Raw genomic sequence first — 13660 nt, forward strand, 5'->3', positions numbered from 1 at the left:
AGCTGCTTGTGCCAGGCTAGTCCTTGGCTCAGTCTTGCCAGTATTCCAGAAGACAGGCTTTTAAAGTGCTACTTCTTCTGACAGAACATGTGCTTCCCCGTGCATTGATCTTCCTTTACGGAACGTAATTTAAAAAAAAATCAAAATGTTTTGAAGTGTGATATAAGTAACTCTACTCAGTCAATTGTATTTGAGGACTTACTGAGGGCAGAGCACTGTACTAAGCGCTTAAGAGAATACAATATAACAGAATTGGTAGACATGTTCCCTGCCCAAAGTGAACTTCCAATCTACAGGTTATACTTTTCTGTGCCTACAAAGATCTAACGACAAGGAATCTGGGGAGATGAAATGGAACCTCAACTGCCTGCTATTGCTTTTCCAGTCTGTTTCAATCTAGTGAAAGTGGGGGCTGGAAATTGATATATCTTTTAATTTTAAATAAGCATGGATCATTTTGATGCAACTAGGTTGGGTTTATAGAGACAAGAGAGTAATTCTATGAGACAGTTTCCCTAGGTATATCTGAGGGTACCCAATTGACTGGTGATACTGGTGGGCCTACTGTCTTCCTCATTCCTTCATTCCAATCAATCAATCAATCATATTTATTGAGCGCTTACTGTGTGCAGAGCACTGTACTAAGCACTTGAGAAGTACAAGTTGGCAACATATAGAGACAGTCCCTACCCAACAGCGGGCTCTCAGTCTAAAAGGGGGAGACAGAAAACAAAACCAAACATACTAACAAAATAAAATAAATGGAATAGATATGTACAAGTAAAATAAATAAATAAATAAATAGAGTAATAAATATGTACAAACATATATACATATATACAGGTGCTGTGGGGAAGGGAAGGAGGTAAGATGGGGGGGATGGAGAGGGGGACTCTCTGGCTTGGTCTGGCCAGGCCTTAAGTTACCTAGTGGGGTAGTAGGTTAAGGGAAAGGATGAAGGGTGGAGGTGACACAGATTTTGGTGCTTTCTATGCTTGGGGTGTGGGTTTTCCTGTGGTTAACACTGAGCATTCTATTGAAAAATTCAATGAGCAAAATGAGGTTGGTCTGGACTAAGCCCTTCCCAGTGAGAAAATGCATTTCCCAAGTTATCCCTGGGTCTTAAATATCACCTACACTTTAAATTATCATCTACACTGGTAGAATTTTTGAACAGATTTTAAAAAATCAAACATATCTCCTAGAGTACCTTGTTCAGTAAGCCCACCCAGGTTTCATGATTGGGCCCAAAATTTGACTTTCATCACATTTCAAGAATATGGTGAAATAAAGTGGTCTTTGAAACTATTTGAACAACACGAAAACAACATTGTAAAAGATAACCACAGAAATAGAACTAAGGGTTTTATTTAGAAACACCTGCAGAATCTGAAATCTCTGAAGTATGATACTTGGTTCCCAAACATGCTTTTAAATGGGCTATTAAGAGTCCACAAAGACAAAATTTGTACACACTTTCAGGACTAGTGGTGGGTATTTATGTTTTCCTTCAGGATTTTTGAGTTGGATGAAATGGATTCCCAAAGTGGTGGCATTTTTAGCAAGGAAAGGAGGATGGGTCTTCTGTAGTTCGATACCTGAGCTGGAAAGTAGAAGGTATATTCATCAAAGACTTCTATTTCATCCACAGTCACACACACTTCACCATGTCACTATCAATAGTGTCATCTTTGAACCCCACGAATATATGCACATAATGGCATGCCTATTTGAATGGGTCTCCCCAAGATAGTTTACATTTTATAAAACAGAGAAAGGAGAAAGCCTTAGAACTGAGAAGGGCAATAGACTTGGGTTCTTATTTTACATCATTTCAACAAATGCATTTTTCTTTTTTCTGAGGTGATCCACCCCTTCATCGATTTTGGAAAGACACTCTCCAGAAGAAAGATTCTTCTATGCCTACCAGTGCAACAGCACAGATTGTGGAAACTACTGCATATGCCTTGCTTGCCAGTTTGCTTTTAGGAGAGGTGAATTACGTCAAACCAATTATCAAATGGTTATCTGAAGAACAAAGATATGGTGGTGGATTTTTTTCCACCCAGGTAAATTTATTGTCTTGGTTTTCCCATCCTTCAAACCTTGTAATCACAGAAGTGCTAGGAAGCTAATGGAATAAAGTAGTTGGCAAATGTTGTCATATCACTGTTGGTGATAATTAGACTCCTTTCATCATCATCATCATCGATAGTATTTATTGAATGTCTGTAATACGTTATAGTCCCCTCCCTCAAGGAGTTTATAATCCAAAATTACCCTGTTTCTGATGAGAGAAATCTCACTTGGAAGACTTTAAGCAGTGGCTAAAAATGATGGTGCATATTACAGAGAGTTACTTTTTTGGCTGTGTTGTAGATGAAATAAAATATTCAATTATGGAAGGTTTGAAAAAAAATCCCAATTTGAATATTTTCGTTAGTGGGAAACTATCTTTCATTTGGATTTTTCTATCTAAAAAAAGAAAGATTATGTTTGCAAGGAGAATGCAGCTTTTTTGGGGGAAGAACTAAATGCTGCCTTGAGTGAGTTGTCAAATTCCTCTAATTTGTTGCAGGATCTAATTCTGGTGTTTCTCCCTTGTTCTTGCCATCAAGTTGTGGTTCCTGGTCAATTTACTTATTCATGAATTTGAAAAATCTTTTGAAATATGTGAAAATTCATTAAATTAAATCAAGATTTAGTTTTTTTCTGTTCAAAAAATATTGGGTTTTCATTTAAATATTCAAGATGCATTTTCTTAGTGAGGCATTCCATTAAACTAGCTAGCAGTGGAACAAACTGGCACTGGGACCAGAATTTAAAATTGGGGTCCCATTCTCCCTGGACCAAGAAATCATTTGAGAGTGGAGAGGGAAGAGACCCTTAAAGTCACAGTTATAATGGGACATGATGTTCTAGGGCCTAGGGCTGGTTATACCCTAAGGCACAAGCCCAGAAGTCTTAGAGATTTCCAAGTGGCTCCATATTAGAACAATTTGGAAAGTCTGTGGGTGTGGAAATGAAATGAATTGCCCCAATTACCCCGAAGGCTATTTTGCCCCTTTAAAATAGCTATTTGCAGTTTTATTTGGTCACCATACTGATTTGTTTCTCACTGATTTTTGACAGGACACAGTTAATGCCTTAGAAGCCCTGACGGAATATTCACTCCTTACCAAGAGGCTTCAATTGAACATGGATATTAAAGTGGCATACAAGAACAAAGGTGTCTTCCACAACTATAAAGTGACAAATGAACATAGCCTAGGGAGATCTGTGGAGGTACAGTATACATATTTTAAACCTTTGAAGGCCAATACAATAGTGATTGAACAAATAAATAATAGCAATGGTTTGTTAAGCACCATACTAATTGCTGGATAGATATAAGATCTTCAGCCTGGGCACAGTTTCTGTCACACATGGGGCTCACAGTCTATGTAGGATGGAGAATGGGTATTGAATCCCCATTTTACAGATGAGGAAACTGAGGCCCAAGGAAGTTAAGTGGCTTGCCCAAGGTCACACTGCAGACAAGCAGTGGAGTTGGGATCAGAACCCAGGTCCCCTGAAATCCAGGTCCATGCTCTTTCCACGAGGTCACACTGCTTCTCAGTACTTCAATAAGGGAACACCCCGGGAGGCATGTCTCGGATCTTGGCCCCTCCTACCCCCCAACCCCACGTGACTTTCAAGCATAAAACTGTAATATACAAATGACTGGAGGAACTATTAATCCTTGTCTTTTACTTAGAAAATTCAAGTTAGCCATTTAGCTTGGCTATGCAACTAAGCATGAAATTTCAATAGATTTGAACTAAAACAACAAATGTGATTTGTCTCTGCAGATCCATCATGTTTTATTACATTTTTGACCCTTAGTTGTAAGGTAGATGCCATGGTTAGAGCTAGCTTAATGCAGGGGACCAATGGGGCCAGGTTCAGGGGTCCTAGACACCCCACAATGTGTTCTCCGGCCATGCAAGCTCCCACCACTACCGCAACTCCCTCCAAAAGCAACTCTGCCATGAGGCTGGATGTTTTTCCCTTAAACACTCCCCATCTTTTAGAGGACCCCTCCCCTCCAACCTCCCTGGGGCTCTGACTCCAGGCCAGGGATGGGAGCCTCAGCCACTGCTGATGTCCTGGCTCAGGACCCTAGACTCAGCTTCTTAAATCAGGAAGCAGGGGAGAAACCCATCAGACCCACAAGGAGAGAGGAAGATCACTGATTTCAGAAGGGCTCTGAAGATGCGGAAAGCCGTGGATTGATGAAGGAGGAAATTCAAGACAGAAGGAAGAATTGGCTTAAGGAGAATGAAACATACAGACTGGGGTGGAGTGTGAGAAGCGAGTGGAGAAGAACAGCTGACAGCCCACTATTGGGTAGGGACTGTCTCTATATGTTGCCAACTTGTACTTCCCAAGCGCTAAGTACAGTGCTCTGCACACAGTAAGCGCTCAATAAATATGATTGATTGATTGATTAAAGCCAGTACATCTAGGTTGGAAGAGATTTCCCCCCCATTGGTATTTGTTAAGCACTTACTGTGTTCCAGACACTGTACTAAGTGCTGGGGTAGATACAAACTAATCAGATTGGACACAGTCCATGTCACACTTGACTCTCATAGTCTTAATCCTCATTTTACAGCTGAGGTAACTGAGACTCAAAGAAATTAAGTGACTCGACCAAGATCACACAGCAGACAAGTGGTGAAGCTGGGATTAGAACTCAGGTCCTCTGACTCTCAGGCCTGTGTTCTTTCCCACTAGGCCATTAGTGCTCTATCCTGGAGAAAAGGGCATCTTGAAAGGGCATCTAAAGATGTTGGGGAGTGGGAGTTCTCCAATATCAAAGGGGAAAGATGCTCTTCTTTTTCACTCTCATAACAGGGTGCAACCACCATGCAATATACACAAACATACCCATATATGTATCACGGAACAGTAACTTGGAAAAGTTGTGATAAGGGTGTGATCTGGAGCAAGCTGAGGGCAAGAAGAGGCAGAAGAAACTGAGCATAACTCAGCATAACTCATAACTATGCAAACTCAGCATAACCATGGCAATTCTGCTCTCAAGTATGTTGCTGAGTAGTTTTTCATATGGGTACTGTTGTAAGGTAAAAATACATGCTGCTTCTACTTTTTAGGATGTTTTCCCTTTCTGTTTGATGGGGAGGATAGTTCAGAAAACTAGAACTGCTATCTAACATTATTACATTTTAGGCCCTAATGTTTCCTTTACTAGAAAAGGAAAAACATATACTTGTGGAACATCACAACTAACCCAGTAAAATTAAAGTCAGTAATAAATATATTCATTCAATTGTACTGATTGAGTGCTTACTGCATGCAGAGCACTGTACTAAGTGCTTGGGAAGTACAAGTCGGCAGCATATAAAGACGGTCCCTACAGTGGGCTCACAGTCTAGAAGGGGGAGATGGTTAACAAAACAAAACATGTAGACAGGTGTCAAAACTGTCAGAATAAATAGAATTATAGCTATGTGCACATCATTAACAAAATATAGTAAATATGTACAAGTAAAATAGAGTAATAAATCTGTTCAAATATATACAAGTGCTGTGGGGAGGGGAAGGAGGTAGAGTGGGGGGGATGGGGAGGAGGAGAGGAAAAAGGGGGCTCAGTCTGGGAAGGCCTCCTGAAGGAGGTGAGCTCTCAGTAGGGCTTTGAAGGGAGGAAGAGAGCTAGCTTGGCGGACGTGTGGAGGAAGGGCATTCCAGGCTAGGGGGAGGACGTGGGTCGGGAGTCATTGGCGGGACAAGTGAGAACGAGGCCCAGTGAGGAGGTTATTGGCAGAGGAGCGGAGGGTGCACGCTGGGCTGTAGAAGGAGAGAGGGGAGGTTAGGTAGGAGGGGACGAGGTGATGGAGAGCCTTGAAGCTAATAAATGACAATCTGGATATTAGTAGTATGTTAGCTTTGCTGATACACTGTTATTAAGTGGCTCTAAAATGTTTATTTTGATTGTCAAATCATAACAGGTTTTGTTTGTGTTCACCTTTGCAGGTGCTTCTGGATGATGACCTAGTTGTGAGCACTGGATTCAGCAATGGTTTAGCTACAGTACTTGTGAGTGTCTATACAGGAAACTTGATGGTGACAAAATTTGATTTGTTTCTCTTAGCATGAACAGGACTAAAAGTTTCCTCTAGAGATTCATGTTGTTCTGTTACTATAATCTTCTGGGTCTCAGGTGGTTGGCTTTGAGCAACTTTAGACAAAATTAAAATATTTCTTTTTTAAATCATACTTGTTAAGTACTTACCATGTTCCAGGCACAGTTTATACTAAATGCTGGAATAGATACAAGATAATCAGGAGCTGTGTCCTTCATGGGACCCACAGTTTTAAATCGGAGGGAGGAGGGTTTTATCTCCATTTAACAGATGAGGTTACTTAGGCACAGGGAAGTTACTTACCGAAGATCACGTAGCAGGCAAATGGTAGAGCCGGGATTTCATCCTGGTAAATCATGATAATGCTGACTCTTGAATTTGTAGAGTACTAGCTATCATATATCCATAGAGGACTGTCCTCAGTGGATTTTTGGTGAGAGGAGAAAAGGTCACTCTTCGGAAATTGGCTCTCAGGGGGAAATTATGGCACATGCCGCTAATGTGACAGAATGGAGGCAAAGTTCATTCATTCATTCATTTGTATTGAGCGCTTACTGTGTGCAGAGCACTGTACTAAGTGCTTGGGAAGTACAAGTTGGCAACATATGGAGATGGTCCCTACCCAACAATGGGCTCACAGTCTAGAAGGGGGAGACAGACAACAAAACAAAACATGTGGACAGGTGTCAAGTCATCAGAATAAATAGAAATAAAGCCAGATGCACATCATTAAGAAAATAAATAGAATAGTAAATATGTACAAGTAAAATAGAGTAATCTGTACAAACATATACCCAGGTGCTGTGGGAAGGGGAAGGAGGTAGGGCACGGGGGATGGGGAGGAGAAGAGGAAAAAGGGGGCTCAGTCTGGGAAGGCCTCCTGGAGGAGGTGAGCTCTCAGTAGAGCTTTGAAGGGAGGAAGAGAGCTAGCTTGGTGGATGTGTGGAGGGAAGGCATTCCAGGCCAGGGGGAGGGCATGGGCTGGGGGTCGACGGCAGGATTCTCCCCAATCAGATCAAGGGAGTACTCTGCCTCTCCAACCCAAGCTTTAAGTCATATAATAAGGGTTTCCAGACAGTGTTAAAGGTGAGATAGGGCATTATTAACTTCTACTACTGCTCTATGATCATTTCTCTATTCTAGATCATGTTAAACTTTTCATTCATTCATTCAATTGTATTTATTGCATACTGACTGTGTATAAAGCACTGTACTAAGCTCTTCGGAGAGTACCATTCAGCAATAAACAGTCAAATTCCCTGCCCACAATGGGCTTACAGTCTAGAGTGGGGAAGGCAGACATCAATACAAATAAAATAACAGATATGTACCTGATGATGATGATGATGGTATTTGTTAAGCACATACTATGTGCCTAGCGCTGGGGTAGATACAAGCTATGGGGCTGTGAGGGGGGATGAGAAAAGAGAGCAAGTGAGGGTGACGCAGAAGGGAGTGGGAGACGAGGAAAAGTGGAGCTTAGTCTGGGAAGGCCTCTTGGAGGAGATGGGCCTTCAATATAAGGATATAAAGGCGGGGGGAGAGTAATGTTCTGTCAGATTTGAAGAGGGAGGGCATTGCATGCCAGAGACAGGACATGGGCTAAGGGTCTGCGGCGAGACAGGTGAGATCAAGAGGCACAGTGAGAAGGTTAGCACTAAAGGAACGAAAGTGTGCGGATTGGGTTGTAGAAGGAGAGAAGTAAGGTGAGGTAATGGGGCAAGGTGGTGGAGTACTTTAAAGCTGATGATGGGGAGTGTTTGGTGCCAAGGTGGTTGGGCAATCACTGGAGTTTTCTGAGGAGGGGAGTGATGTGTCCTGAACATTTTTGTAGAAAAATGATCCAGACAGCAGAGGGAAGGATGGACTAGAGTGGGGAGAGACAGGAGGCTGGGAGGTCAGCAAGGAAGCTGACGCAGTAATCCAGGCAGGATAGGATGAGTGTTTGCAGTTTGGATGGAGAGGAAAGGGCTAATTTTAGCTATGTTGTGAAGGTGGGACCGACAGGATTTAGTGATGGGTTGAATATGTAGATTGAACGAAAGAAAGGAGTCAAGGATGATGCCAAGATTACAGGCTTGTGAGATAAGAAGGATGGTGGTGCCATTTACAGTGATGGGAAAGTCAGGGGGACAACAGGGTTTGGGCTGGAAGATAAGGAGCTCTGTCTTAGACATGTTATGTTTGAGGTGATGGGAAGATATCCAAGAAGAGATGTCTTGAAAGCAGGAGGAGACGCGAGACTGGAGAGAGGGAGAGAGATCAGGGCTGGAGATGTAGATTTGGGTATGATGTGCATAGAGGTGACAGTTGAAGCCATGGGAGCGAATGAGTTCTCCAAGGGAGAACTTTTCTCACTCAATTACGTTGTATGTTATGTAGGTGAAAATGCAGAGAAGAAAAACAGTCTGGAGCAAATCATTATAATATGTTTGGAAACACATGGCTTCATAATCTAGATCCTCTATTTCAGGTTGGCCCTGTTTCTGGAGTCTGGAACCGACCGGTGCATCTTAATCATTTCCTGGGTTAGAGATGGGAGAGAAATCCTCTTGGGGACTTTCAGTCCCGGTCCCAACCCACTGGCAGAATTGACTCCGACAAAATTCCTGAGATACCTATAGGTTTTCTAACCAGAGGGAGAGAAAGAGATGGGTGAGTGCATCAGGGAGGCAGTTGGAGAAGCAGGACAGGAAATACATTTGAGGAGATGAAACTCCTTTTCTTTCAGCTGCTGCTCTTCAGCCACCTTCTTTCAATCTCCAGTCAGCTTTGTGCCTGCTTATAATCCAGGCCAGCATGTCCACTGACGTAGCCCAGTCAAGCAATCAATGGTATTTATGGAGCGTTTGCCGTGTGCAGAGCACTGTACTAAGCTGTTGGGAGAGTATAATTTAATGGAGTTGGTAGACACATTCCCTGCCCACAACGAGCTCACAGTCTAGAGGGGGAGACAGACATTAATAATAAGTACATAAGTACTGTGGGGCTGAGGAAAGGGTGAATGAAGGAAGCAAATCAGAGTGACACAGAAGGGGGTTGGAAAAGAGGAAATAAAGACTTAGGGAAGTCTCTTGGAGAAAGTTTGCCTTCAATAAGGCTTTGAAAGCTGAGAGAGTAATTGTCAGTCCGATATGAAGAGGGAGGGCGTTACAGGCCAGAAGCAGGACGTGGGTGATAGGTCAGTGGTGAGAAAGATGAAATTGAGGTACAGTGAGTAGGTTGGTGTTAATAACAATAATAACAGTAATAATAATGGTGGTATTTAAATGCTTATTATGATGATGAAGCTGATGGTGGTATTTGTTAGGCACCTACTGTGTGCCAGGCACTGCACTAAGCCCTGGGGTGGATCCAAGCAAATCAGATTCAACACCGTCCCTGTCCCACACGAGGCTCATAGTCTTAATCCCCATTTTACAGGTGAGGTAACTGAGGAAGAGAGAAGTGAAGTGACTTGCCCAAGGTCACAGAACAGGCAAGTAGCAGAGCCAAGATTAGAACCCAGGTCCTTTTGCCTCCCAGGCTTGTGCTCTATCTATTAGGTTATACTGCTTCTCATTAGATTGACCTTCACAAACAACCATCCCTAGCACATTGTAAGTGTTCAATAAATACCATTGCTTGACTCCCCAGTATCCCAGGGAAGTAAGCCAACCTTGCTCCAAGTTCCTATTCACCCCTCCCCGTCCCTAGTCTTTCCAATTATTTTATTTTGTGTGGGACTGAGGATCTTTCTGAAGATCTTTATCTTCTTTGGCTCGTGCTTTGACCAGTTGAAAAAATAGAATGCCGAGGACCCCACGTGGGCCCTACTCATTGCCTCTCTGTCAAAGAAGGGAGGATAACAATAATAATAATAATAATGTTGGTATTTGTTAAGCACTTACTGTGTGCCAAGCACTGTTCTAAGGTACTGGGTACAAGGTAGTCAGGTTGTCCCACGTAGGGCTCATAGTCTTAATTCCCATTTTACAGACGAGGGAACTGAGGCACAGAGAAGTTAAGTGACTTGCCCAAAGTCACACAGCTGACATGGGAGGGAGCAGGAATTAGAATCCATGAGAAGGGTGTGCTTGTATCCATGCACCATTTTTAAGACCATCCTGAGTGCTATAATTGAGTAAGCCAGGATCATCAGAAGCAGTTAGAATGGCCCCTGGAAGAAGCTGCTGGAAACATACCGTAAGCGTTCAAAAAGTGCCATTGATTGATTTATCAATATGGCCTGTATCAATCAACCATCTATAACCTGTGGTTAGGTCAGGCTATTGCCTCAAGCTGAGCTTTATTTGCTTTAATTTGAAAAAGGAATGGCTCCTCTTTGCTCATTTATCAGTTTCTCCTCCCTGATATTGTTTTTCCTTCTAAAGATGACTTCTTTTGTTATTTAATATCTAAGGTTAAAAATAAATTATTGCATTCATTATTCAAATTCTACTCAGCAATAACAGTTGCTAGACACACACTTATCTTTGATCTGCTCCAGTTTTAATCATAATTCTATTCATTTTATCCATTCATTGTGTTCACTGCTGCAATTAAGAATCACCAGTATCTGTATTTTTTGTTTTAAATGAGCATGTTTCTCTCCTATTTTCAAGCTGAAAATTCAAGTATGTGCAATTACATGTCAGAGGGACATGCATTTCACATATGTATCTTCTGTGGTCTAGTTTATCTTCTGTAACCTTCTACAGCCATATGTTCCTGCCTTTACAACCCTTCAGAATTACGGGAGACTTCATATCAGTTCACCATTTAAATGGAAATGAGCCTGTGATTCTAAACCTCCTAACTTTCTAATTACCACATGATTACTGCCACGACTCTTTTTCATTTTCCCCTCCCTGTTTATTTGCAGGTGAAAACTGTGTTTCACAAAATTGGTACCTCTGAAGAGGTGTGTAGCTTTGAGCTGAAAATTGAAGTCAAGGACTCTCACGGTAAAAAAGAGTGTTGAACTTACGAAGAGCTTTTATTAGACAGTAACACAACTAGTGACTTTCTCATTTAAAAAAATGCTCATAAAAAGATATGTTCAAAAGATATCTGTCAGAAATTCTAAAGAATTCTTAAAGTTGGACTTTGGGGAAGTAGTGATGCAATACTGAGTTCAGTGAAAGGAAATGGATTAATTTGTCACAAGGACCTTGATGATCCCATTTAATTTTAAATTTAAGGAGTATTTAGTCCTATTGCAATCAAACAGTTTGCTCATTTATTACTAGTTTTAAATAGTTGTAAATGGCCAGATGTGCCTGGTAAAAATTATTCTTTTAATTAGTGAGAAGGCTATTAAATAACTATGAAAGTGCATTTTTAGGTAAAAATGGAAATTTAGTTTGAACCATAAATGAAAATTTACTTTATTTTCCTGTTTATTTTCAATTAAAATCAATGCTTTATAATTATTGCCAAATAGCATTTATCTCCCCATAGGAGAATGTTTATTTTCAGACATACATATATCCTAGACATAGTTGAGCATATCCTGATTCCATAATAGCTAACTAAAGCATTATTCTACTGTTTTTCATGTCAGGTGATAGCCAACCCTTCCACAAATATAGTGAATCCGAGACCAAACGTGTTTTAGCATGTGCCAGGTGAGTTCATTTCACTTCTTGCAAATAAATTTATGTAATCCAAATAGCTTTTGTGCACTGTTTTAAGATGGATATGCACTGTTTTAAGATGGAGAAGCTCTGTAGATTAAAATATTGCATTTATTTCTGCTATCCTCTAAACCAAAGATAGCAAGAGATGCTTTTTAAGGGGGAGCTTCCTTTTAAAAAAAAATCAATCAGTAATATTTATTGAGCACTTACTACATGCAAAGCCCCTTTTATTGGTGTTTGACCTAATTCATTGCATACTCTCCCTGCTAGACTATGGCATTAAATTCAGATTTTTTTTGAAAAAAAACCCACCTTTTTTTGTTTGTTTTAATGGCATTTGTTAAGTGCTTAATATGTCCTTTGTTGTGTCTTACGTTTCTTGTCCTTTGCTTGCCTCATCCCATATCTTGAGCCACATTTCTGGAATGTGGAAATAGCATTTTATTCTAGGTAGATTGTAAATTTCTTCTGGGCAGAGATTGTGCCTTCTATCTCTTCCAAACCCTTAGTACTGTGCTCTGCATACAATAGTTGCTCAATAAAAATGACTGATTGACAGATCTCTCTCTCTCCCTCTGCTCTGCACATAATAGAGAGTCAGTGTGGCTCAGTGGCAAGAGCCCGGGCTTGGGAGTCAGAGGTCGTGGGTTCTAATCCCAGCTCCGCCACTTTTCAGCTGTGTGACTTTGGGCAAGTAACTTCACTTCTCTGTGCCTTATCAGTTCCCTCATCTGTAAAATGGGGATTGAAACTGTGAGTCCCACCTGGGACAGGGACTGTGTCCAACCCCATCTGCTTGTATCCACCCCAGCACTTAGTACAGTGCCTGACACATAGTTAAGCACCGAACAAATACCATTATTATTTTATTCTAGACTGTGAGCCCATTGTTGGGGAGAGACCATCTCTATATGTTGCCGACTTGTACTTCCCAAGCGCTTAGTACAGTGTTCTGCACACAGTAAGTGCTCAATAAATATGATTGAATGAATGAATGTCCCAGGCAATGTACTAAGCGCTGAGGTAGATACTAGCTTATCAGGTTGGACACATTCCATGTCCAAGAGGGGGCTCACAGTCTTAATCTCCATTTTACTGATGAGGGAACTGATTTACAGAGAAGCTAAGTGACTTAACCAAGGTCAAACAGACAAGTGGCAGAACCAGGATTACAACTCAGGTCCTTCTGACTCCTAGGCCCATCCTTTATCCACTAAGCCATGCTGCTTCAAAGGTCTATTCCACGGAGCTAGATGTCTAGCAGTTTTCAAACCCGCTGGAACTTCGGCAAACCCAACAGACAGTTCCAAGAGCTCAAAGAGAGTGATCTGAATCAGGCACCTGACTGTCTTCATGTTGGAAAACTTCTTAGAATGGGAGTTCCATCTTATTGAGGTCTTCCAAAAGCTAGGACTTTATAGATAGCAATGCCATAAGCATTCTCCTTTGGTATAGAAGACTATACTACTCATTTTAGGATGCACTCTATGTAAGCACCTGCAATAATTTATCAAATATCCAACCTTCAAAAGCAGTAAGGATGCACTTTATTCAGGGTTTGGTAATCCATCAACTGCATGTACCTAATATTTTATATTAAAGGCAAACCTATAAATATTACCTTTAAAGTGTTCTGTTAGGCTTTAAACTCATGCCCTACAATAGAGCTGGGTTGTGTTCCCTAAAAATGTGGTTTCAATATGAGTGGTTGTATCATGAGTTTCATCTACCCTAAGTTTTAAACGGTATAAATAGGATTATGGAAAAGTAATGCAAAATTACCAAATATGTTCTACAACACTAAACATTACTAAACTCTCATTTAATATTTGTTAAAGTAATTCGAAGCAAAACATCACCAATTTAAATAAATGAGATGTTGTAATGTAA

The 13660-nt window shown here is 41.1% G+C and overlaps 1 protein-coding gene across 1 annotated transcript in view; it reads left to right on the forward strand.

Annotated features, from left to right (window-relative positions):
- Window positions 1-13660, forward strand: part of C5 (complement C5) — a 75856-nt gene that overhangs the window by 51420 nt on the left and 10776 nt on the right. The window contains exons 29-33 of the mRNA XM_038744589.1: window positions 1864-2069; window positions 3133-3285; window positions 6040-6102; window positions 11014-11095; window positions 11695-11758. Of these exons, the coding sequence (XP_038600517.1) occupies window positions 1864-2069; window positions 3133-3285; window positions 6040-6102; window positions 11014-11095; window positions 11695-11758 (568 nt within the window). The remainder of the gene's footprint in view (window positions 1-1863; window positions 2070-3132; window positions 3286-6039; window positions 6103-11013; window positions 11096-11694; window positions 11759-13660) is intronic.

Source organism: Tachyglossus aculeatus, chromosome 4 (genome assembly GCF_015852505.1).
Source record: "Tachyglossus aculeatus isolate mTacAcu1 chromosome 4, mTacAcu1.pri, whole genome shotgun sequence".
Classification (NCBI taxonomy): Eukaryota; Metazoa; Chordata; class Mammalia; order Monotremata; family Tachyglossidae; genus Tachyglossus; species Tachyglossus aculeatus.